The 26,991-nt window shown below is 49.8% G+C and overlaps 1 protein-coding gene across 1 annotated transcript in view; it reads left to right on the forward strand.

The window, feature by feature from the left end:
- btbd11b (BTB (POZ) domain containing 11b) overlaps nt 1-26,991 on the forward strand; it is a 146,126-nt gene that overhangs the window by 72,679 nt on the left and 46,456 nt on the right. Inside the window, exons 2-3 of the mRNA XM_070900172.1 lie at nt 3,190-3,330; nt 26,632-26,824. Coding sequence (XP_070756273.1) covers nt 3,190-3,330; nt 26,632-26,824 — 334 coding nt within the window. The remainder of the gene's footprint in view (nt 1-3,189; nt 3,331-26,631; nt 26,825-26,991) is intronic.

A 26,991-nucleotide genomic window follows, 5' to 3' on the forward strand; every position in this document is an offset into this window, starting at 1 on the left:
TCTGTCCCAGTGACATCAGCCCAGCTGACAGTTTCTGAGCCCATCACATCGCACCTGAGGCAGCAGGATCTGACGGGGGTGATGTCAGATATCCAGTAATCTTCAATCATTAATACAATAACCTTCAACACATCAGTGCCAACATCAAACGTGGTCAGATCCACAGTTAAAGGCAGAATCGCTTCATTAATGAGCTCGGCAAACCTTTGTAAAGTAAACCATTAAATAACCCTTTTCCAAACATCATCACTCCACTTTAAATTTCGTAAAACACGTGACACACCACATCTTCAAACAAAACAATTTAAAATGCTCACCGAGTGTGGCGAGTTTGGGAGAAACTTTACACAGGTTTCTTTGGGCACAGAATGCTCGGCCACAGGGACTGCTTGTGGTCGACACCGTCACATTGTTTAAAACAAAGGGGTCAGTAATCACAGCAGAGACAGATACAGGGCTATAGGGAGAGAGCGGGGCAGTGAGATTCGTTTGGGATTGATACAGAGCTATGGGGAGAGAGTGGGGCAGTGGGATTAGTTTGGGATTGATACAGGGCTTTGGGGAGAGAGCGGGCCAGTGGGATTAGTTTGGGATTGATACAGGGCCATGGGAAGAGAGTGGGGCAGTGAGATTAGTTTGGGATTGATACAGGGCTATGGGGAGAGCGGGGCAGTGGGATTAGTTTGGGATTGATACAGGGCTATGGGGAGAGAGCGGGATTAGTTTGGGATTGATACAGGGCTATGGGGAGAGAGCGGGGCAGCGGGATTAGTTTGGGATTGATACAGGGCTATGGGGAGAGCGGGGCAGTGGGATTAGTTTGGGATTGATACAGGGCTATGGGGAGAGCGGGGCAGTGGGATTAGTTTGGGATTGATAAAGGGCTATGGGAAGAGAGCGGGGCAGTGGGATTAGTTTGGGATTGATACAGGGCTATGGGGAGAGAGCGGGGCAGTGGGATTAGTTTGGGATTGATAAAGGGCTATGGGGAGAGAGCGGGGCAGTGGGATTAGTTTGGGATTGATAAAGGGCTATGGGAAGAGAGCGGGGCAGTGGGATTAGTTTGGGATTGATACAGGGCTATGGGGAGAGAGCGGGGCAGTGGGATTAGTTTGGGATTGATAAAGGGCTATGGGGAGAGAGCGGGGCAGTGGGATTAGTTTGGGATTGATAAAGGGCTATGGGAAGAGAGCGGGGCAGTGGGATTAGTTTGAGATTGATACAGGGCTATGGGGAGAGAGCGGGGCAGTGGGATTAGTTTGGGATTGATAAAGGGCTATGGGGAGAGAGCGGGGCAGCGGGATTAGTTTGGGATTGATAAAGGGCTATGGGCAGAGGGTAAAGTCAGAGGTTTGCGGGCGAGAATGTGGGGGCAGCACAAATATCAAAGGTGGCATCACTGACCCAAATTATTTCAATCAACATCCACAAGTTATTGTACCCTCGTTTTAAAACGAGTTGAAATTGGCCATTATGCCCGGTCAGTGGAGTGGAGGGAGAAAGTGTCCCTGCTCCTAGAGTTTCCCCTCCCAGGTTTTAGGTTTTGGGGAAGGGTTGGGACCGGGCTTGACTCATTGTATCTGACTTTGCAAATTCATTCAGCTCACTTCCCGCTTCAGGGCGGGGGGGACTGCCAGCGGAATAAAAACGACAATTTTCCAAACCTCGGCTCTTCGAAAGAGCTACACGGTTATTAAATTTGTGGAAACAATTATTTCTCCCCCTGAGTAGTATGTGTTTAAATTATCCCATACTTTAGGGGCCGGAGGATATAAAGGGGAATCTTGGACACACACCTGGTACGGAAATGGCGGTTACAGCTCAGTTACCCGAGTGATGGAAAGTCGAGAGTAGTTGGAGGCAACATTTGGATATCAGGACAGTTCAGAGCAGGAATGAGTTACTTACATAATGAAAATCATATTGTGGTTAATTGTGCTTTATTATGCTGCAATGTTCACTTAACTCTCAGGCCTCTGGGTCTCCGTGTACACTGGCAATGTAACTGTGATCCAAGACAGCCCGATCCCCGAACCCCTCACCAGGCCCTTGGTCCGACCCCCGACCCTCCTCACCAGGTCTTCAGTCCGACCCCCTCACCAGACCTCAGCCTGACCCCCGACCCCCCCCTGCTCACCAGACCCTCAGCCTGACCCCCGACCCCCCCCTCCTCACCAGACCATCAGTCTGACCCCCTCCCCTCTTATCAGGCCCTCAGTCTGAACCCCCTCTATCGGGTTCTGTGGACAGAGGGCAGAATAAACTAATCTTAACTATCTTCCCTATCGAAACTAATCTTTGTCTAACTTCTGCCATGACCATCTCAAGTCGGCTCAGCATCCCTTTTGTCTCTCTCTCCACAGATGCTGCTTGACCCACTGAGATTGCCGGCATTTTCTGTTTTAGTGACAGAATAACACATTTGACCTGTGACAATCTCAAAATTTTTATTACGGGGTAAACGAGATGGGATTTTGCCCACATTGAGATGAATTGTCTGATTTTGTGGCGAATGTACATTTATATACAATCAGTCACTGATATAAAGAGATGTTATTTTTGCATTTAATGAACGCTATCTAAGCCTGTAAAGCTCAGACTGTGATCGGGAGGCGAGGAGATGCCAGTTTATCGTAAAGACATTGAATTTTTATTCGGCACATTCTTTCATACAGGATATTAAAGCTTACACAAGGACATAAGAAATAGGAGCAGGAGTCGGCCATTTGGCCCCTCGAGCCTGCTCCGCCACTCAATAAGATCATGGCTGATCTGATCCTGGCCATAACTCCACTTCCCTGCCCGTTCCCCATAAACTTGACTCCCTTTATCGCTCAAAAATCTGTCTATCTCCACCAAAGACCCAGCCTACATAGCTCTCTGGGGCAGAGAATTCCAAAGATTCACGATCCTCTGAGAGAAGAAATTCCTCCTCATTTCTGTTTTAAATGGGCGGCCCCTTATTCTGAAACTAAGCCCCTAGTTCTAAGTTCCCCCATGAGGAGAAACATCCTCTCTGCATCTACCCTGTCAAGCCCCTTCAGAATCTTCTTCGTTTTAATCAGATCACCTCTCATTCTTCTAAACTGCAAGGAGTATAGCTTTCTTGGAATGGAATGAGTCTGTTGATAATTGCTGAGGGACAATGGCATGTGTTTCAATCTTGTTCTAATTCTGCTTTTTCTCCAGGAATCCTGAGCCTGCCGGAGAGTTTGAACCTGGACAGGGAGGCGAGCGAGTCTGGGGGAGCGCGGGAGTACAGTCAGTCAGAGCTCCGCACTCTTGAGCAGTCGCTGCTGGTTACTCGTGTGGGAAGCATTGCTGAGCTGAGTGAGTACAGAATTTACCCATTCCAGCATTTCTGTGGTTCCGCATCGCTACTGTCCACTGCCCATGTGTGTAAACGGTGCATTACTCTCCGAGATTTCATTAATGTGAACATACCTTTTATTCAGTGAGCCTCCATGTTGCTAAATGGTGCGACACGGGAGGTTGAAAGTTGAGCGGGATTTTCCAGCGCGCCAGTGTTTCCCGTGAGCGCACGGATTGATTTTCTCAGTCACAGTGGCGGAAGATGCTCAAACTTGAACTCCTCACAACTTTCATTCTCGGAGATTTTTTCTCCTCTTGATGTTTGCTAATCTGAAAAGATAGGTTTACATTTTAAATAGCCCTCGAGACAATGGGATACTACAACAGGGGATACGTTAGGATCTCTGGATTAGGATGGGCCAAATTATCTTGTGACCATCCCAGCATGCTTCGCTACCATGTGCAGTGACTGAGGGAGGTCCAAATCCACCTTGATCTAATCGAATGGTGAACAGGCTCGAGGGGATCTTTATAAAATTAATTCATGGAATGTGGGCTTCGCTGCAATCATAGCAACATAGAAACATAGAAAATAGGTGCAGGAGTAGGCCATTTGGCCCTTCAAGCCTGCACCACCATTCAGTATGATCATGGCTGATCATTCCCTCAGTACCCTATTCCTGCTTTCTCTCCATACCCCTTGATCCCTTTAGCCATAAGGGCCACATCTAACTCCCTTTCGAATATATCAAACAAACTGGCCTCAACAACTTTCTGTGGTAGAGAATTCCACAGGTTCACAATTCCCTGAGTGAAGAAGTTTCTCCTCATCTCGGTTCTAAATGGCTTACCCCTTATCCTTAGACTGTGACCCCTGACTCTGGACTTCCCCAACATCAGGAACATTCTTCCTGCATCTAACCTGTCCAGTCCTGTCAGAATTTTATATGTTTCTATGCGATCCCCTCTCAATCATTAGTCCAGGCCTCTCCAGCAACATAACCACAATGCTACCGTCCACAGAGTGGGATACTACAACAGGGGATACATTAGGATCTCTGGATTAAGGTCATGGTGAAGATGCAGAGGCGATTCACTGAGATGGTTTCAGGGATTTGGGACTTCAGTTACGTGGAAAGAGACTGGGGAAGGTGGGGTTGTTCTCCTTGTAGCAGAGAAGGCTAAGAGGAGATTTGATCGAAATTATGAAGCGTTTAGATCAGGCAATTAGAGAAAATCTATTTCCACTGGCTGGAGAGTCAGTGACTAGAGGGCATGAATGTAAGATTATAAGATCATCACCAAGAGCCAAGAGAGGTTAGGGGAATGTTTTTACACAGAGCGCTGTTGGGACATGGAATGTCTGGTCAAAGCAGGGCATGGAGGCAGAATCCAGGACAGCTTTTAAAAAGGAAGTGAAAAAGCTTGTAAATAATATTATGGGAATAGGGTCGGGGGGGTGGGACTAAGGGGTGAGCGCCTTCTGCAAGCCGCCACAGGCACGATGGGCCGAATAGCCTATTTCCGTGCTGTAAGATTCTATGTAGGGAAAAACATGCAACCATTTTGCGCAGAGCAAGGTCCCACAATCGGCAGTGAAATGCGTGACTGATTGTTATTGGTGGTGTTTGAAGGAGGAATGTTGTCCAGGACACCAGGGAAATTCTACTGTTCCTCAATTTGTGCCACAGGATCTTCAACTTTCACCGGAACCCAACAGTGCCCGTGTTTAACATCTCGTCCTGCAGTGCCCCCTCGATACTCGGGTCTTGAACCCACAACTTTAACCCAGAGGTGAGAGTGCTCACCCAGCCAAGCTGTGGTATATCTAAACACCTGAGCACCATATAGATTTCTCCCCATGCACCCCACCACCCCACCACCCCACACACACAAACACACACACACACACACGGGCTATTAATGAGGGCACCAATTTCTCCCAATGGGTTGACTTGAAGCACAGTGAATATACCATTATTTACTTCACAAGGATGGTTGAGAGTCTGTCTCACAGTTCCGCATGCTGCCAGACCTGGACGACATTCAGGCTTAGGTTGCTAAGTGGCAAGTAACATTCGTTCCACACAAGTGCCAGGCAATGACTACCTCCAACAAGTGAGAGTCTAACCACCGCCCCTTGACATTCAACAGCGTAACCATCGCCAAATCCCCCACCATCAACATCCTGGGAGGTCACCATTGACCAGAAACTTAACTGGACCAGTCACATAAATACTGTGGCCACAAGAGCAAGTCAAATGCTGGGTATTCTACAGCGAGTGCCTCACCACCTGACTCCCGAAAGCCTTTCCACCATCCACAAATCAGGAGTGCGATGGAATACTCTCCACTTGCCTGGATGAGTGCAGCTCCAACAACACTCAAGAAGCTCGACGCCATCCAGGACAAAGCAGCCCGCTTGATCGGCACCCCATCCACCACCTTCAACATTCTCTCCCTCCACCGGCGCACCGTGGCTGCAGTGTGCACCATCTACAAGATGCACTGCAGCAACTCGCCAAGGCTTCTTCGACAGCATCTCCCAAACCCGCGACCTCTACCACCTAGAAGGACAAAGGCAGCAGGTGCGAGGGAACACCACCACCTCCAAGTTCCCCTCCAAGTCACACATCATCCTGACTTGGAAATATATATGCCATTTCTTCATCGTCGCTAGGTCAAAATCCTGGAACTCCCTCCCCAACAGCTCTGTGGGAGCACCTTCACCACACGGACTGCAGCGGTTCAAGAAGGCGGCTCACCACCACCTTCTCTAGGGCATTTAGTGATGGGCAATAAATGCTGGCCTTGCCAGCGACGCCCACATCCCAGAAACAAATTTTTTTAAAGTCCGCTGAGAGTCTGTCACACACAGTCCGCTGCCCCTTGATGCCCTGTTCGACACACACTTGGCTCTGAATTTCCAAGAGTGTTTTGGACACAATCGCCGTTTCCCAATGCAGCTGGTTAGAAGCTGATTTGCTCACACTTCTCAGTCATTGTTCGAGTTTCCATGCTCAACATATCTACCTCTGCACACACAAAACATATCCTCATTGAAACATATACAATTCTTACAGGGATTGACAGGGTAGATGCAAGGTCGATGTTTCCCCTGGCTGGCAAGTCTCAGGATAAAGGGTTGGCCATTTAGGACTGAGATGAGGAGACATTTCTTCACTCAGAAAATGGTGAATCTTTGGAATTCTTTACCCCAGAGGGCTGTGGAGGCTCAGTCATTGAGTATATTCAGGACAGAGATCAATAGATTTTTGGATATTAAGGGAATCGAGGGATATGGGGACAGAGCAGGGAAGTGGAGTTGAGGTAGAAGATCAGCCATGATCTTATTGAATGGTGGAGCAGGCTCGAGGGGCTGAATGGTCGACTCCTGCTTCTATTTCTTATGTTCCTAAAAGGAACAGCTGGAAAAAGATGGCAAAGCTTCAGTCAGCTTGGCAGGCGATGCTCACTCTATTGGAGGAAGACAGTCAAACTGATTGCTGAACCTTGGCAGATTCCAACTTCATGTAAACTCAATTGACACTTCCGCCCCAATCCAAACAAAGGGTGAGCCAAGTCCATCAATGTAACGGTGCATCATCTCCCACCACTGCCAGCGCTTGTTTCCCTGTGTCTCCGTGCTGATGCTTCATTAATCTCTCTTGCTTCTGGACAGCCCAGTGTCATTTAAGACGAGTGAATTAAGCGACATGGCCACTCCGCTGTGTAGGGCATTTTCTTCAGTAGTGACAGAATGTATCTGGGCTGTCAGTACAACACTGAAGGACTGGCTGGTTGCTAAGTCAAACCCAACTGCTTGACAACAGCAGCAAAGCTGCTGGAACGTCATCTTCCTGGTCTGACCCAGTCCCACTCTGATAGTCTGGGCCCCGAGAGTCTGCGCCCTAAGTGGAGGAAGTGCATCCGGGAGGGCACTGAGAACCTCGAGTCTCATCGCTGAGAGCATGCAGAAATCAAGTGCAGGCAGCGGAAAGAGTGTGCGGCAAACCAGTCCCACCCACCCTTCCCCCAACGACTATCTGTCCCACCTGTGACAGAGACTGTGGTTCTCGTATTGGACTGTTCAGCCAACTAAGAACTCATGTTAAGAGTGGAAGCAAGTCTTCCTCGATTCCGAGGGACTGCCTATGATGATGATGGTGATGAGTCTGTGCCCTGATAGCCAAGTTTGCTGATGATACAAAGATGGGATGAAAAGCAATTTGTGAGAAGGACACACAAAATCTGCAAAAGGACATAGACAGGCTGTGAGTGGGCAAAAAATTGGCGGATGGAGTATAATGTTGGAAAGTGTGAGGTCATGCACTTTGGCAGAAAAAAATCAAAGAGCAAGTTATTATTTAAATGGAGAAAGATTGCAAAGTGCTGCAGTACAGCGGGACCTGGGGGTACTTGTGCATAAAACACAAAGTTAGTATGCAGGGACAGCAAGTGATCAGGAAGGCCAATGGAATCTTGGCGTTTATTGCAAAGGGGATGGAGTATAAAAACAGGGAAGTCTTGCTACGGTTATACAGGGTATTGGTGAGGCCACACCTGGAATACTGCGTGCAGATTTGGTTTCCATATTTACGAAAGGATATTCTTGCTTTGAAGCAGTTCAGAGAAGGTTCACTAGGTTGATTTCGGAGATGAGAGGGTTGACTTATGAGGAAAGGTTGAGTAGGTTGGGCCTCTACTCAGCTGCGGAAGCTGGGACATTGAATAAATTTAAGACCGAGATAGGCAGTTTCTTAACCGATAAGGGAATAAGGGGTTATGGGGAGCGGGCAGGGAAGTGGACCTGATTCCATGGTCGGATCAGCCAATATTGTATTAAATGGCGGAGCAGGCTTGAGGGGCCGTATGGCCTACTGCTTCTATTTCTTATGTTCTTATAGCCTGGGCCCTGATGGTCTGCGCCCTGACAGTCTGCGCCCTGATAGTCTCCGCCTCCACAGTCCGCGCCCTGCTTCTGCTGCCCAGGTAACTGACCCCCGACTGCATTATTATCTGCAGCTCCGTGCACAGAGGTCACCAGCATTCACCAATCAGTGCGGTCAAACTGCAGAGACTTGGGGAAAACTCTGCCTTACCCATCAACTGAATTGCCTCAAATGTTCCTGTCTAGCCCAGCAACCAGCAGGATTAATGTTGTGGGGCACCTTACAGGTGATCTGACTGCAGCCTGTTGTTAAACCATTGATGTAAAATATCCCTTGAGCTGCACATCCCTGGTGGGTATTACAGGAATCAATGGATTTGGAGACAGTGCAGGAAAGTGGAGATGAGGTAGATCAGCCACGATCTCACTGAATGGCAGAGCAGGCTCGAGGGGCCAAAAGCCTACTCCTGCTCCTATTTCTTATGTTCTTACGACAAGGCAAACCAGACTGAGATAGTGTCTTGTGCCAAATGCTCAGGTAGTGTAGAGTTACCATGTAATGCACGACTGGGTTCTTCAGTGTATATTAGAGTGGCTGGTGAACATCACTAAACAGATTTGCCAGATTTAATGATATCGCCCAGAACCTTCCGACCCAGAACCATCAGATCCTAATTGGCTAGTGTTATGTCTTGAATAAAGAGTCAGACTAGATACTGCAAGCTCTAAGTAAGGTATGACAGTAGTCCTTTATTACAGATCTCAGAGTGCCTCTCGAGCCTGTGAGGCCTCCTTATATATATATATATATATATACACACAGGTGCTCCCAAGGGATTATGGGATCCCTTGGGACTCCAGGAGATAAGCCCTCTGGTGGTTAGACATGGTAATTACAAGTTTACATACATAACAACACCCCGCCCCCCTCAATAGTGTAACTATTTACAATGTGAGTCGATCTGGGGCCACCCTTTCCCTGGTTGATCGTCTCAGTGCAAATGCTGGTGTTGGTGAGTCGTTTGTTGGGCCTTAGCTGGGCTGCTGCGCAGCTGGCCATGCTGGGCTGCTGGGGGTGGTGAACCTTGCTGGGCTGCTGGGGGTGATGGGTTCTGCTTCGTGGTCAACCGCTGGGTCAGTTGCCACCTGTGTGTGTGTGTGTGTGTGTGTTGGAGAGTCGAAAAAGATAGAGTCTATTGTGGGTTGTTCTGGATAGTCCGTAAATCTGAGTTTGGTTTGGTCCAAGTGTTTCCTGCAGGTGAGTCCATTTACGAATTTGACGACAAACACCTTACTCACCTCTTTGGCCAAAACAGTGCCAGCAATCCACTTGGGACCTTGTCCATAGTTCAACATAAATACAGGATCATTTATTTCAGTTTCATGTGACACATTTGCGCGATCGTGATATGTATTCTGTTGAAGCCGCCTGCTCTCTACCTGTTCGTGTAGATCAGGGTGGACTAACGAGAGCCTTGTCTTACGTGCCCTTTTAATGAGCAGTTCAACGGGAGGGACCCCGGTGAGCGAGTGGGGTCTTGTGCGGTAACTAAGCAGGACTCGGGATAAGCGAGTCTGCAGTGAGCCTTCAGTTACCCTTTTCAAGCTCTGCTTGATTATTTGAACTGCTCGTTCTGCCTGACTGTTGGACACTGGTTTCAATGGGGCAGACGTGACATGTTTGATCCCATTGCAGGTCATGGACTCCTTGAATTCGGCACTGGTAAAGCACGGCCCATTGTCACTTACAAGGACATCAGGCAGGCCGTGCGTGGCAAACATGGCCTGTAGAAACATAGAAACATGGAAAATAGGTGCAGGAGTAGGCCATTCGGCCCTTCAAGCCTGCACCACCATTCAATACAATCATGGCAGATCATTCCCTCATACCCCTTTCCCGCTTTCTCCCATACCCCTTGATCCCTTGAGCCATAAGGGCCAGATCTTACTCCCTCCTGAATATATCCAATGAACTGGCATCAACATCTCTGCGGCAGGGAATTCCACAGGTTAACAACTCTGAGTGAAGAACTTTCTCCTCATCTCAGTCCTAAATGGCCTACCCCTTATCCTAAGACTGTGTCCCCTGACTCTGGACTTCCCCAACATCGGGAATATTCTTCCCGCATGTCGAGGAACCAACTAGGGGGGAGGCCATCTTAGACTGGGTGTTGTGTAATGAGAGAGGATTAATTAGCAATCTCGTTGTGCGAGGCCCCTTGGGGAAGAGTGACCATAATATGGTGGAATTCTGCATTAGGATGGAGAATGAAACAGTTAATTCAGAGACCATGGTCCAGAACTTAAAGAAGAGTAACTTTGAAGGTATGAGGCGTGAATTGGCTAGAGTAGATTGGCGAATGATACTTAAGGGGTTGACTGTGGATGGGCAATGGCAGACATTTAGAGACCGCATGGATGAACTACAACAATTTTACATTCCTGTCTGGCATAAAAATAAAAAAGGGAAGGTAGCTCAACCGTGGCTATCAAGGGAAATCAGTATTAAAGCCAAGGAAGTGGCATACAAATTGGCCAGAAATAGCAGCAAACCCAGGGACTGGGAGAAATTTAGAACTCAGCAGAGGAGGACAAAGGGTTTGATTAAGGCAGGGAAAATGGAGTACGAGAAGAAGCTTGCAGGGAACATTAAGACGGATTGCAAAAGTTTCTATAGATATGTAAAGAGAAAAAGGTTAGTAAAGACAAACGTAGGTCCCCTGCAGTCAGAATCAGGGGAAGTCATAACGGGGAACAAAGAAATGGCAGACCAATTGAACAAGTACTTTGGTTCGGTATTCACTAAGGAGGACACAAACAACCTTCCGGATATAAAAGGGGTCAGAGGGTCTAGTAAGGAGGAGGAACTGAGGGAAATCCTTATTAGTTGGGAAATTGTGTTGGGGAAATTGATGGGATTGAAGGCCGATCAATCCCCAGGGCTAGAGGGACTGCATCCCAGAGTACTTAAGGAGGTGGCCTTGGAAATAGCGGATGCATTGACAGTCATTTTCCAACATTCCATTGACTCTGGATCAGTTCCTATCGAGTGGAGGGTAGCCAATGTAACCCCACTTTTTAAAAAAGGAGGGAGAGAGAAAACAGGGAATTATAGACCGGTCAGCCTGACCTCAGTAGTGGGTAAAATGATGAAATCAATTATTAAGGATGTCATAGCAGCGCATTTGGAAAATGGTGACATGATAGGTCCAAGTCAGCATGGATTTGTGAAAGGGAAATCATGCTTGACAAATCTTCTGGAATTTTTTGAGGATGTTTCCAGTAAAGTGGACAAAGGAGAACCAGTTGATGTGGTATATTTGGACTTTCAGAAGGCTTTCGACAAGGTCCCACACAAGAGATTAATGTGCAAAGTCAAAGCACATGGGATTGGGGGGTAGTGTGCTGACATGGATTGAGAACTGGTTGTCAGACAGGAAGCAAAGATTAGGAGTAAATGGGTACTTTTCAGAATGGCAGGCAGTGACTAGTGGGGTACCGCAAGGTTCTGTGCTGGGGCCCCAGCTGTTTACACTGTATATTAATGATTTAGACGATGGGATTAAATGTAGTATCTCCAAATTTGCGGATTACACTAAGTTGGGTGGCAGTGTGAGCTGCGAGGAGGATGCTATGAGGCTGCAGAGTGACTTGGATAGGTTAGGTGAGTGGGCAAATGCATGACAGATGAAGTATAATGTGGATAAATGTGAGGTTATCCACTTTGGTGGTAAAAACAGAGAGGCAGACTATTATCTGAATGGTGACAGATTAGGAAAAGGGGAGGTGCAACGAGACCTGGGTGTCATGGTACATCAGTCATTGAAGGTTGGCATGCAGGTACAGCAGGCGGTTAAGAAAGCAAATGGCATGTTGGCCTTCATAGCGAGGGGATTTGAGTACAGGGGCAGGGAGGTGTTGCTACAGTTGTACAGGGCCTTGGTGAGGCCACACCTGGAGTATTGTGTACAGTTTGGGTCTCCTAACCTGAGGAAGGACATTCTTGCTATTGAGGGAGTGCAGCGAAGGTTCACCAGACTGATTCCCGGGATGGTGGGACTGACCTATCAAGAAAGACTGGATCAACTGGGCTTGTATTCACTGGAGTTCAGAAGAATGAGAGGGGACCTCATAGAAACGTTTAAAATTCTGACGGGTTCAGACAGGTTAGATGCAGGAAGAATGTTCCTAATGTTGGGGAAGTCCAGAACCAGGGGTCACAGTCTAAGGATAAGGGGTAAGCCATTTAGGACCGAGATGAGGAGAAACTTCTTCACCCAGAGAGTGGTGAACCTGTGGAATTCTCTACCACAGAAAGTTGTTGAGGCCAATTCACTAAATATATTCAAAAAGGAGTTAGATGAAGTCCTTACTACTAGGGGGATCAAGGGGTATGGCTAGAAAGCAGGAATGGGGTACTGAAGTTGCATGTTCAGCCATGAACTCATTGAATGGCAGTGCAGGCTAGAAGGGCCGAATGGCCTACTCCTGCACCTATTTTCTATGTTTCTATGTTAACCTGTCCAATCCCATCAGAATCTTATACATTTCTGTGAGATCCCCTCTCATCCTTCTAAACTCCAGTGTATAAAGGCCCAGTTGATTCAGTATTTCCTCATATGTCAGTTCAGCCATCTCTGGAATCAGTCTGGTGAACCTTCGCTGCACTCCCTCAATAGCAAGAACATCCTTCCTCAGATTAGGGGAACAAAACTGAACACAATATTCCAGGTGAGATCTCACCAAGGCCCTGTACAACTGCAGTAAAACCTCCCTGCTCTTATGCTCAAATCCCCTAGCTATGAAGGCCAACATACCATTTGCCTTCTTCACCGCCTACTGTACCTGCATGCCAACTTTCAATGACTGATGAACCATGACACCCAGGTCTCGTTGCACCTCCCCTTTTCCTAATCTGCCACCATTCAAATAATATTCTGCCTTCGTGTTTTTTCCCCCAAAGTGGATAACCTCACATTTATCCACATTATACTGCATCTGCCATGCATTTGTCCACTCACCTAACCTGTCCAAATCACCCTGCAGCCTCTTAGCGTCCACAGCTCACACCTCCACCCAGCTTAGTGTCATCTGCAAACTTGGAGATATTGCATTCAATTCCTTCATCTAAATCATTAATGTGTATTGTAAAGAGCTGGGGTCCCAGCACTGAGCCCTGCGGCACTCCACTAGTCACTGCCTGTCATTCTGAAAAGGATCTGTTTATCCTGCTTCTCTGCTTCCTGTCTGCCAACCAGTTCTCTATCCACATCAGTACATTACCCCCAATACCATGTGCTTTGATTTTGCACATCAATCTCTTGTGTGGGAGCTTATCAAAAGCCTTTTGAAAGTCCAAATATACCACATCCACTGGTTCTCCCTTGTCCACTCTACTAGTTACATCCTCAAAAAATTCCAGAAGATTCGTCAAGCATGATTTCCCTTTCACAAATCCATGCTAACTTGGATCGATCCTGTCACTGCTTTCCAAATGCGCTGCTATTTCATCCTTAATGCTTGATTCCAACATTTTCCCCACCAGTGATGTCAGGCTAACCGGTCTATAATTACCCGTTTTCTCTCTCCCTCCTTTTTTTAAAAGTGGTGTTACATTAGCTACCCTCCAGTCCATAGGAACTGATCCAGAGTCTGTTGGAAAATGATCACCAATGCATCCACTATTTCTAGGGCCACTTTCTTAAGTACTCTGGGATGCAGACTATCAGGCCCCGGGGATTTATCGGCCTTCAATCCCATCAATTTCCCTAACACAATTTCCTGCCTAATAAGGATATCCTTCAGTTCCTCCTTCTCACTAGACCCACTGTCCCCTAGTACCTCCGGAAGGTTATTTGTGTCTTCCTTCATGAAGACGGAACCAAAGTATTTGTTCAGTTGGTCTGCCATTTCTTTGTTCCCCATTATAAATTCACCTGAATCCAACTGCAAGGGATCTACGTTTATCTTCACTAATCTTTTTCTCTTCAGATATGTACAGAAGCTTTTGCAGTCAGTTTTTATGTTCCCTGCAAGCTTCCTCTCGTACTCTATTTTCCCCCTCTTAACTAAACCCTTAGTCCTCCTCTGCTGAATTCTAAATTTCTCCCAGTCCTCAAGTTTGCTGCTTTTTCTGGCCAATTTATATGCCCCTTCCTTGGATTTAACACTATCCTTAATTTCCCTTGTTAGCCACGGTTGAGCCACCTTCCCCGTTTTATTTTTACTCCAGACAGGGATGTACAATTGTTGAAGTTCATCCATGTGATCTTTAAATGTTTGCCATTGCCAACCCTTTAAGTATCATTTGCCAGTCTATTCTAGCCAATTCACGCCTCATATTGTCAGTTACCTTTCCTTAAGTTCAGGACCCTAGTTTCTGAATTAACTGTGTCACTCTCCATCTTAATAAAAAATTCTACCATATTATGGTCACTCTTCCCCAAGGGGCCTCGCACAACAAGATTGCTAATTATTCCCTTCTCGTTACACATCACCCAGTCTAGGATGGCCAGTTCTCTCGTTGGTTACTCGACATATTGGTCGAGAAAACCATCCCTGATACACTCCAGGAAATCCTCCTCCACCGCATTGCTACCAGTTTGGTTAGCCCAATCAATATGTAGATTAAAGTTGCACATGATAACTGCTGTACCTTTATTGCACACATCCCTTATTTCTTGTTTGATGCTGTCCCCAACCTCACTACTACTGTTTGGTGGTCTGTACACAACTCCCACTGGCACTTTCTGCCCTTTGGTATTCCGCAGCTCCACCCACACTGATTTCACATCATCCAAGCTAATGTCCCTCCTTACATTTGCATTAATTTCCTCTTTAACCAGCAATGCCACCCAGCCTCCTTTTCCTTTCTGAATACCCTTCCTAAATGTTGAATACCCCTGGATGTTGAGTTCCCAGCCTTGGTCACCTTGGAGCCATGGCTCCGTGATGCCAATTACATCATATCCGTTAACTGCTATCTGCGTAGTTCATTCGTCCATCTTATTCCGAATACTCCTCGCATTGAGGCACAGAGCCTTCAGGCTTGTCTTTTTAACATACTTTGCCCCTTTAGAATTTTGCTGTAATGTGGCCCTTTTTGTTTTTTGCCTTGGGTTTCTCTGCCCTCCAATTTTACTATTCTCCTTTTATCTTTTGCTCTGCCTCCATTTTATTTCTCTCTCTCTCCCTGCATAGGTTCCCATCCACCTGCCATATTAGTTTAACTCCTCCCCAACAGCACTAGTGCCCAGGTGCAGACTGTCTGGTTTGTACTGGTCCCATCTCCCCCAGAACCGGTTCCAATGTCCCAGGAATTTGAATCCCTCCCTTCTGCACCACTGCTCAAGCCACGTATTCATCTGAGCTATCCTGCGATTCCTACTCTGACTAGCACGTGGCACTGGTAGCAGTCCTGAGATTACTACTTTTGAGGTCCTACTTTTTAAATTTAGCTCCTAGCTCCCTAAATTCATCTCGTAGGACCTCATCCCGTTTTTTACCCATATCTTTGGTACCTGTATGTACCACGACAACTGGCTGTTCACCCTCCCTTTTCAGAATGTCCTGCACCCACTCCGAGACATCCTTGACCCTTGCACCAGGGAGGCAACATACCATCCTCGAGTCTCGGTTGCGGCTGCAGAAACGCCTATCTATTCCCCTTACAATCGAATCCCCTATCACTATAGCTCTTCCGCTCTTTTCCCTGCCCTCCTGTGCAGCAGAGCCACCCATCGTGCCATGAACTTGGCAGCTGTTGCTGCTCTCCCCTGATGAGTCATCCCCCTCAACAGTATCCAAAGCGGTGTATCTGTTTTACAGGGGGGTGACCGCAGGGAACCCCTGCACTACCTTCCTTGCACTGCTCTTCCTGTTAGTCATCCATTCCCTATCTGGCTATGTGCCTTTACCTTCGGTAAGACCAACTCACTAAACCTGCTATTCACGTCATCCTCAGCATCGTGGATGCTCCAGTGTAAATCCACCCGCAGCTCCGCAATGCGTTCCGTCAGGTGCTGCAGGCGGATGCACTTCCCGCATACTTAGTCGTCAGGGACACTGGAAGCGTCCCTGATTTCCAACATATTACAGGAGGAGCATAACATGTGTCCGAGCTCTCCTGCCATGACTTAACCCCTAGATTAACTTAATTTGGCAACAACAATGCTAAAAGGTTACTTACTGATAAAGGAAAAGAAAAAGAAAAGCTACTTACCAATCACCAGCCAATCACTTACCCCGCCTTGGCTGTGACATCACCTTCCGATTTCGTTCTACTTTTTTGCCTTCTGCCCCTGCTGCAGCTGCACCAGCTGGCCTTTTTATAGGCCTCTCCTCCGACGTCCCCAGACTCCCGCCTCTCCGTAGGCTTTCAATGGTGGCAGCGGACGTGCTTGCCGACATTATCTCACGTTCAATCCATTTGGAGTACGCTTCTAAAACCACCAAAAACATTTTTCCCAAGAATGGGCCTGCATAGTTGACATGGACTCTAGACCACGGTTTGGAGGGACAGGTCCATAAACTTAGTGGCGCCTCCCTGGGTGCATTGCTTAACTGGGAACATGTATTACATTTGTGCACGCAGGACTCTTAAGTCTGCAATGATACCGGGCCACCACACGTGGGATCTGGCTATCGCTTTCATCATTACGATGCCTGGGTGGGTACTGTGGAGATCACCAATGAAAGTGTCCCTGCCCTTTTTTGGCACAGCTACCCAATTACCCCATAAGAGACAGTCTGCCTGTATAGACATTTCATCTTTGCGCCACTGATATGGCTTTATTTCTTCCTGCATCTCTAACGGGACACTAGACCACTCCCATGGAGCACACAGTTTTTTTTTTAAACTAAGGACAGTAAGGGGTCCTGGCTCATCCAGATTCTAATCTGTTGGGCGGTAACAGGTGATTGCTCACTCTCGAATGCTTCCATTACCATAACTAAGCCTGCAGGCTGTGCCATTTCCACCCCGGTGGTGGGCAATGGCAGCCTTCTGTGCCTGGCTTGTGGCGGATGGCGTAGTTGTACGTGGACAACGTGAGCACCCACCTCTGGATGTGGGCCGATGCATTCGTATTTATCCCTTACTTTCAGAAAAGAGGGATATAAGTGGCTTATGGTCGGTTTCCAATTCAAATTTGAGCCCGAACAGATATTGATGCATTTTCTTTACCCCGTAAACACACGCTATCGCTTCTTTTTCGATCATACTGCAGGTCCTCTCAGCCTTAGACAGACTTCTGGATGCATAAGCAACCGGTTGCAATTTCCCAAATTCATTAGCTTGTTGCAATACACACCCGACCCCGTACGACGACACATCACATGCTAGTACCAAATGCTTACATGGATCGTACAACTCCTTTACGCAGTAAAGAGTGCTGGGGTTCTAACAATGTGCTAAGACCCAGTAAGAAGTTACCAAAATAGTTCAGGAGTCCTAGAAACAACTGCAGCTCCGTCACATTCTGTGGTCTTGGTGCATTCTTGATTGCCTCCATCTTCGAATCGGTGGGCCTGATGCCAACCGCTGTGATTCTTCTCCCCAGGAAGTCCATTTCAGGCGCCAGGAAAACGCACTTCGAGCATTTTAGCCTGAGCCCCACACGATTAAGCCGACTAAGAACCTCCTCCAGATTCTGCAGGTGCTCGATATGCCCCGACCTGTAACCAAGATGTCGTCCTGGAAGACCACTGTGTGCAGGACCGACTTCAGTAAGCTTTCCATGTTCCTCTGGAATATCGCCGCAGCCGATCGAATCCCAAACGGGCATTTGTTATAAATGAAGAAACCTTTGTGCGTGTTGATGCAGGTGAGGCCCTTCGATGATTCCTCTATCTCCTGTGTCATGTAGGCCGAGGTCAAGTCCAGCTTAGTGAACATTTTCCCTCCTGCCAGCGTGGCAAATAGGTCGTCTGCCTTTGGTAGTGGGTATTGATCCTGCAGTGAGAAACGATTGATAGTTACTTTGTAATCACCACAGATTCTGACGGTGCCGACTCCCTTGAGGACTGGAACAATTGGACTGGCCCACTCATTGAATTCGATCGGCGAAATGATGCCCTCTCATTGCAGCCTGTCCAGCTCGATCTCCACCCTCTCTCTCATCATGTAAGATACCACTTTCACCTTGTGATGGATGGGTCACGTCCCCAGAATCAAATGAATCTGCACTTTTGCTCCTTGGAACTTCCCGATGCCTGGTTCGAACAGCGAGGGGAACTTGCTTAGGACCTGGGCACATGAGGTGTCGCAACGGACGAAAGCGCTCGGACGTTGTCCTAGTTCCAGCGTATCTTTCCCAGCCAGCTCCTGCCGAACAGCGTGGGGCCATCGCCCAGTACAACTCAGAGTGGTAACTCATGCACCACTCCATCGTAGGAAACCTTTACGGTAGCACTGCTAATTATGGGAATCAGTTCCTTTGTGTACATTCTAAGTTTAGTTCGAATGGGAGTCAGGACTGGCCTTGAAGCCTTGCTGCACCACAATTTATCAAAAGTCTTTTTACTCATTATGGACTGGCTTGCACCCGTGTCCAGCTCCGTGGACACCGGAGTCCATTTAATTCAACCATCCGCATTATTGGGGGACACTTTGTGGTAAATGTGTGCACCCCATATACCTCTGCCTCCTCAGTCTGAGGCTCTGGTTTGTCATGATCCACCGTGGATCTGTCCTCCTCTGCAACATGGTGGTTTGCAGCATTAGCAGGGTTTGCAGCTCGCCTGCACATGTGCTGGAGGTGTCCCATTGTTCCACAGCCCTTGCAAACGTATCTTTTGAAGCGGCACGAATGGAAATGATGATCACCCCCGCAGCGCCAACAAGGTGTTAATGGCCTTGTATTCACCACCCTTGATGGTGGACTCTGAATCATCTGCGGACGTGCAGCTGCAGGTGTGTAAGTCCTGCCATGTACATTTCGATTCAAAAACAACGTTACTTTGTTCACAGTACTTGCAGCAGCACTAGTGTGCTGAGAAATTTGTTTGGTATTGTCACTGGTGGAGATAAACACCTGGGCTATCGCTATGGCTTTCCTCAAGTTTGGAGTCTCCACAGTCAAAAGTTTGCGAAGTATTACTTCATGACCAATGCCAAGTATAAAGAAGTCCCTGAGCATGTACTCCAAGTGTCCTTCCAATTCGCAAGGCGACTTAGCTCGGCGACATAGCTCACCACTGCCTGGCCTTCAGAACGCTTTCCTTCGGGTTTAGATGCTCCCGGACCAGTGTGCACAACTCATCGTACGATTTGTCTGTGGGTTTTGCTGGAGTGAGCAGGTTTTTCATGAGGCCATACGTTGATGCCCTGCTAACGGTGAGGAGGATCACCCTTCGTTTGGCAGCATTCGCTTCTCCTTCCAGCTCGTTGGCCACGAGGTATTGGTCAAGTCTCTCCACGAAGATTTCCCAATCATCTCCCTCCGAAAATTTCTCCAGGATGCCCACAGTTTTCTGCATTGTTGCGGTAGGGTTCGTCATCTGTATCTCATCGCCAGTTGTTATATCTTGAATAAAGAGTCAAACTAGATACTGCAAGCTCAAAGTAAGGTGTGACCATAGTACTTTATTACAGATCTCAGAGTGCCTCTGCAGCCTGTGAGGCCTCCTTATATACAGGTGCTCCCAAGGAATTGTGGGATACCATGGGACTCCAGCAGATAAGCCCTCTGGTGGTTAGACATGATATTTACAGGTTTACATAACAGCTAGTTTGATCCAAAATTGGCTTCGAGGCAGGAAGCAAAGGGTAATGGTTGATATTTTTGTGACTGGAAAGATGTTTCCAGTGGGGTTCCACAGGGTTCAGTACTGGGTCCCTTGCTTTTTGTGGTATACATCAGTGATCTAGATTTGAATATAGGGAGTATGATTAAGAAGTTTACAGATGACACTAAAATTGGCTGTGTGGTTGATAATGAAGAGGAAAGTCATGGGCTGCAGGAGGATATCAATCTACTGGTCAGGTGGGCAGAGCAGTGGCAAATGGAATTTAATTCAGGGAAGTGTGAGGTAATGCACTTGGGAGGGCTAATAAGGAAAGGCATTACACATTAAATGGTAGGCCACTTAGAAGTGTCGATGAACAAAGGGACCTTGGAGTGCTTGTCCACAGATCCTTGAAAGTAGTAGGCCAGGTGTATAAGGTGACTAAGAAGGCATACGAATGCTTGTCTTGGTCCAGAGATAGAATACAAGAGCAGGGAGGTTGTGCTTAAATTGTATAATACTCTGGTTAGGCCATAGCTGGAATACTGCGTACAGTTCTGGTCGCTGTATTATAGGAAGGACGTGATTGCACTAGAGAGGGTGCAGAGGAGATTTACTTGGATGCTGCCTGGAATGGAAAATCTTAGCTATGAGGACAGATTGGATAGGCTGGATTTGTTCTCCTTGGAACAGAGGAGGTTGAGAAGAGACCTCAATGAGGTGTACAAATATTGCGGGGCCTGGACATAGTGTCTATTTCCATTGGTGGAGGGATCAATTTCGAAGGGGTTTTAAGGTGGTTGGTGGAAGGTTTAGAGGGAGGGGGGGCTTCTTTACGCAGAGGGTTGTGGGGATCTGGAACTCCCACCTGGAAGGGTGGTGGATGCAGAAACCCTCACCACATTTAAGAGATGGTTGGATGGGCACTTAAAGTGCCGTAACCTGCAGGGTTACGGACCTAAAGCTGGTAATTGGCATTAGACTGGATAACCTCTTGTTGGCTGGCACAGATACGATGGTAAGTACTGCAGGGCATCGAATACGGCAAGGGTGATCTCCTGGGCTAGCTTTGATCGCCTGGATGGGTCGGAGAGGACTTTTCTCAGATTTTATTTCCCCAATTGGCCTGGGTTTTTATCTGGTTTTTGCCTCTCCCAGGAGATCACATGGCCCCAGTTGTGGTGGAGTGTAGAATGATTCAGTGTAAGGGGTGTTTCAGTTGTGTAAGGCGGACTGGTTGGGCTGGGTGCTCTTTACCTTTCCATCATTGTTCATACGTTTATATGTAACCTTCGGGGCTGCTGACCGAGGGCCCTGCGGCTCTTTGTCGGCCGGCGGGACCTCCTCCTGTGCTGTAGATTTCTATGTTTTTATCCCAGAACAATCCAATCCCAGTAGCAGACTTTCCGCAGAAAATAAATGCCAAGAAAGGCTAAAGTATTGAATAAATTTGATGAAATGGTTCAGAATTGTCTCAGGAGTCGAGTGTAGGAAGTTCCCCGATGGTTTGCGCTGAGCTGGAATTGATTCAGTGATTGGCTTATTGGAACGGCTGATCGCGATGGTTTCAAAACTCTGAAATCCTTTCGAGTTTGTTACCAGCTGGGACAGTTTGCCTGTTATCACTGGAGGGCGTGGATTGACTCCGGATGGTGATGGAGCCCAAACGCTCTGTACTTTGTGAACAGCAGAATGTTTATCTGTGTGTTCACAATCTCGCTGTGCAGCAACATTCCATTCTGCTCTTGTGAGATGAATAATTCTTTGTCATAATTCTAATTGGGAATGCCCTGCCATATTATGCTGCAGTCTTCCTTTACGTTACTGCAGGCAAGCAATGTCTCTCAGTCCTGCAGCACCTCTGTGCTCCCCGCACCCCCCCCCCCCCCCGATCCTGACCCAGCCAGCTGTGGCACTTCTGACCCCCTCCCCCAGCTGTGGTTTCTTTACCCCCCCCCCCCCCCCTCATCTGTGGGCACTTCTGGGCCCTCCCCTGCCCAGCTGTGGTTCCTTCCTCGTCGCCCTTCCCTCCCCCGCACCCCCCCCCCCCCCCCCCCGGGCACTCCCCTGCCCAGCTGTAGCTCCTCTCTCTCTCTCTCTCTCTCTTTCTCGCTCTCTCTCTCTCTCTCTCTCTTTCCCCCCCCCCACCCCCCCATCCTTCAGTGTTGCAAACAAGCCGTAGATCACGGCAGAGGGTCCTTGGTTACACAGTTTAGATTAGGCTGCTGATTAACAGGCGGCTTGCTTCACTAAATGCCCAGCTTGTATCTTGCAGGATGTTACACAATGTTCCTCCATAAGCACTTCTACCAATCTCACTTCATAAAATGAAAACCATTCTTTTAAAAACATTTGATTATTAAACAGGCTGCTCTGTAAGCATCACCGGGTCTTGTTGCAGTGTTTGTGAACAGCAATATCAGCCGATATGCTCTCGTATTCCATATTCCAGAGACTACAAGCCTCGTTTATGTAATCTCTCTCCACCACCATCTCAGGGCCACTCGGGATGGGCAATAAATGCCGGCCTTGCCAGTGACGCCCACCTCCCGAGAGTGAATAAATACCCTCGAGCTGTCAGTATGTGAGTTGAGTGTTGAATCACGGCCCATACTATGTATTTGATGGTGAGATAAATGCCTTTGATTAGTGGTTATCTTTCGATGGACATCTGTGAGCATTTAAATTCTCTGAACAGCTCCCTGTCGGTTGCCAAATTGTGCAGATGTTTTAGGGATTTAAACATCTGTAAACCATTTTGATATGGGTCAGAGTTCTGGGCAGAAAGTTCTGAAAATAGACATTGAGGAGGAGAGGACTTGATGGATGCTTTGGGTCTTTAGTGAGAAAACAGTTAACCCAGGAAACCACAGCCACGCCTCGGGCTGTCGCTGGGACCCGGGCCTCGGTCTGTCACTGGGAGCCTCGGGCCGTCGCCGGGAACCGGGCCTCGGTCTGTCGCTGGGACCCGGGCCTCAGTCTGTCGCTGGGACCCGGGCCTCAGTCTGTCGCTGGGACCCGGGCCTCGGGCTGTCGCTGTGACCCGGGCCTCGGGCTGTCGCTGTGACCCGGGCCTCGGTCTGTCGCTGGGAGCCTCGGGCCGTCGCCGGGACCCGGGCCTCGGTCTGTCGCCGTGACTCGGGCCTCGGTCTGTCGCCGTGACCCGGGCCTCGGTCTGTCGCCGTGACCCGGGCCTCGGTCTGTCGCCGTGACCCGGGCCTCGGTCTGTCGCCGTGACCCGGGCCTCGGTCTGTCGCCGTGACCCGGGCCTCGGTCTGTCGCCGTGACCCGGGCCTCGGTCTGTCGCCGTGACCCGGGCCTCGGTCTGTCGCCGTGACCCGGGCCTCGGTCTGTCGCCGTGACCCGGGCCTCGGTCTGTCGCCGTGACCCGGGCCTCGGTCTGTCGCCGTGACCCGGGCCTCGGTCTGTCGCCGTGACCCGGGCCTCGGTCTGTCGCCGTGACCCGGGCCTCGGTCTGTCGCCGTGACCCGGGCCTCGGTCTGTCGCCGTGACCCGGGCCTCGGTCTGTCGCCGTGACCCGGGCCTCGGTCTGTCGCCGTGACCCGGGCCTCGGGCTGTCGCCGTGACCCGGGCCTCGGGCTGTCGCCGTGACCCGGGCCTCGGGCTGTCGCCGTGACCCGGGCCTCGGTCTGTCGCCGTGACCCGGGCCTCGGTCTGTCGCCGTGACCCGGGCCTCGGTCTGTCGCCGTGACCCGGGCCTCGGTCTGTCGCCGTGACCCGGGCCTCGGTCTGTCGCCGTGACCCGGGCCTCGGGCTGTCGCCGTGACCCGGGCCTCGGGCTGTCGCCGTGAGCCTCGGGCCGTCGCCGGGAGCCGGGCCGGGAACCGGGCCTCGGTCTGTCGCTGTGACCCGGGCCTCGGTCCGTCGCCGGGAGCCGGGCCGGGAACCGGGCCTCGGTCTGTCGCCGTGACCCGGGCCTCGGGCCGTCGCCGGGAGCCGGGCCTCGGGCCGTCGCCGTGACCCGGGCCTCGGTCCGTCGCCGTGACCCGGGCCTCGGGCCGTCGCCATGACCCGGGCCTCTGTCTGTCGCCGGGACCCGGGCCTCGGGCCGTCGCCGGGACCCGGGCCTCGGTCCGTCGCCGGGACCCGGGCCTCGGTCTGTCGCTGGGAGCCTGAGGCCGTCGCCAGGAGCCGGGCCGGGCCTCGGTCCGTCGCCGGGACCCGGGCCTCGGTCCGTCGCCGGGACCCGGGCCTCGGGCCGTCGCTGGGAGCCTCAGGCCGTCGCCAGGAGCCGGGCCGGGCCTCGGGCCGTCGCTGGGAGCCTCGGGCCTCGGGAGCCGAGCCCCGGACATGCTCCTCACAGAACCGCTCTCAGCAGCTGCTGCCGGTACATCACATCTCCTCACCTTCCAACTCCTCCTTTTCCCTCCCTCCTTTATTTTTCTCTCTCGGTGGCTTTCTATCTCTTTGTCTGTCAAAGAATCATAGAACCATTTACAGCGTAGGAGGAGGCCAATTGGCCCGACTCCAGAGTCCTGTTCCTCTGCCCTTTCCCATACCCTTGCAATTTATTCTATATCAATCTATCCATTTGCCTTTTGAGAGCTATGATGGATTGCGCTTCCCATTGTTTATGCTTGGGCACGTCCCAATCTCTCCCCTCGTTCTTTTGGTGCTGATGATAAAGTTAAGCCCTCTAGTTTTCCCCCATTTACCTTATTGAAACCCTTCGAGGTTTTAAACCCCAGTTCTCCTCTTGCCCTTCTCTGTGATGGGATCGGGATTGGGAGCGATCTGGATCGGGAGTGAGTGGGATTGGGAGCGGGATTGGGAGCGAGTGGGATTGGGATCAGTATCTGGAGCGAGCGGTTCTTTTGCCATCGACAGAAGCTGGTTTTGCCTTATCCCTATTGGCCATGCCCATCCTGACCAATCGGGATAAGACGCCATGATTGCTCCACAACGGTTGGCTCAGTCCCAAACCTGCGGAGGAGCCGGTCCCAGTGGGGCTCAGTGCCTTGGGGGACGGGATTCCCACAAGGAAACAAGTCAGAAAATTCCTTAGGAACTCATCCTCCCGAATGATTCCCAGTTCCGAATGTAACCAGGCCGATGATCCCAGCCCAGCCAATCAGGTCCCTGCTTAATCATTATTTAGAGGCAAATCTAATAATGTCTTGTCATCATTTAATGACATTTAAGAATCAAACATGGTCATAGTTAGTAAGAAAAAGTATTAAGAATCCAAAACATGGAACAAGAAGATATTATCGCGTTAGAGACAGCAATTTATCCCCTGTTGGGCCCTGCTGACTGTCACTGTGCCGGGCTATCCCTCCATGGGCAGCAATGCTCTCTTCCTGCCTGTTTGAATCAGGAGACCGAGTTTCGGCCGGGCATTCACCCACAGGAGCCACGGGAGGGAATGTCCGTTCCGAATACGACATGGGCACAGACAACACAGTGGGGGGCTCCTGGTTACACGGGGAGATACGCGGACCATCGCGCTGCCTGTGTGACTAACAGGGCGCTGCATTTCCCGTCTGAGCCAGCGGCACGATTAACAGGCAGCAACATCGGCGGCAGAGCGCTCAGGTTAGAGCGCTGGTCTGACCCATTACTGGAGGAAGGTGTGTGCCATGTGCACATTCCCTCCCGTGACTCCTGTGTGTGCACTGATCACAAAGCCAGGTTACTAAACACTTCCCTTTCATATCCTACAAGTGTTTAAAACATGTGAGGGGTTTGGACAAATTGGATCCAAGTGAGATTTTCTGTCATGTTCAGAATTTAAGCACAAGGGGTCAAACTTACAGACTAAGGACAACAAAAGCAAATAGGAAATGTCGGAGGAACTTTTTACTGAAAGGGCGGTGAGGGTGTGGAAAAGAAACAAAAAGAACCAGACAGCGGATTCAGAGTTATTAGAAACACACCAATGGAACTCTGGATCGAAGGGAGCGCTGGATCGGAGGGTTAGATGGGCCAAAGGGAGCACTGGATCGGAGGGTTAGATAGGCCAAAGGGAGCACTGGATCGGAGGGTTAGATGGGCCGAAGGGAGCACTGGATCGGAGGGTTAGATGGGCCGAAGGGAGCACTGGATCGGAGGGTTCGATGGGCCGAAGAGAGCACTGGATCGGAGGGTTAGATGGGCCGAAGGGAGCACTGGATCGGAGGGTTAGATGGGCCGAAGGGAGCACTGGATCGGAGGGTTAGATGGGCCGAAGGGAGCACTGGATCGGAGGGTTAGATGGGCCGAAGGGAGCACTGGATCGGAGGATTAGATGGGCCGAAGGGAGCACTGGATCGGAGGGTTAGATGGGCCGAAGGGAGCACTGGATCGGAGGGTTAGATGGGCCGAAGGGAACATTGGATCGGAGGGTTAGATGGGCCGAAGGGAACATTGGATCGGAGGGTTAGATGGGCCGAAGGGAACATTGGATCGGAGGGTTAGATGGGCCGAAGGGAACATTGGATCGGAGGGTTAGATGGGCCGTAGGTCTCCTGTTGAACCTGTTGCTCTGCTATCACATAAATTCTTACGGGAAGTGTGAAGAATTAGAATTACACAGGATATACGGTACAGAAACAGGCCATTCGGCCCAACCAGTCCTTGCTGGTGTTTATGCTCCACTAGAGCCTCCTCCTCTCCAACAGCGTAACCCTCTATCCCCTTCTCCCTCGTGTGCTGGTGTTGGGATGTGTGAGGCTGACCTGACGTCTGGTTCTGTTCCGCAGGTGACCTGGTCTCACGGGCAATGCACCAACTGCAGCCGCTGAATGGGACACACTGTGGGAACGGTTACAAACAGGGACCGCTGCACTGGGAGCCCGAGGCGCTCTACACCCTCTGCTACTTCATGCACTGCCCGCAGACAGAATGGGAGAACCCCAATGTGGAGCCGTATAAAGTGACCCTGACCACAGAGAGGTACGGAGCGCGGGGACACGGAGCCCCTCCACACCGAGCACGGGGACACCAAGACACTTCACTTCAACACCGTGAACATAGTCAGCTAATAAATAATCTCACTTTCCTTTTGACATCCATCCTGCGCCGTTGCTCTGCAGTCAGAGACTGCCTCATTGAGGTTAACG

This window comes from Pristiophorus japonicus, chromosome 15 (assembly GCF_044704955.1).
Source record: "Pristiophorus japonicus isolate sPriJap1 chromosome 15, sPriJap1.hap1, whole genome shotgun sequence".
NCBI classification, from domain to species: Eukaryota; Metazoa; Chordata; class Chondrichthyes; family Pristiophoridae; genus Pristiophorus; species Pristiophorus japonicus.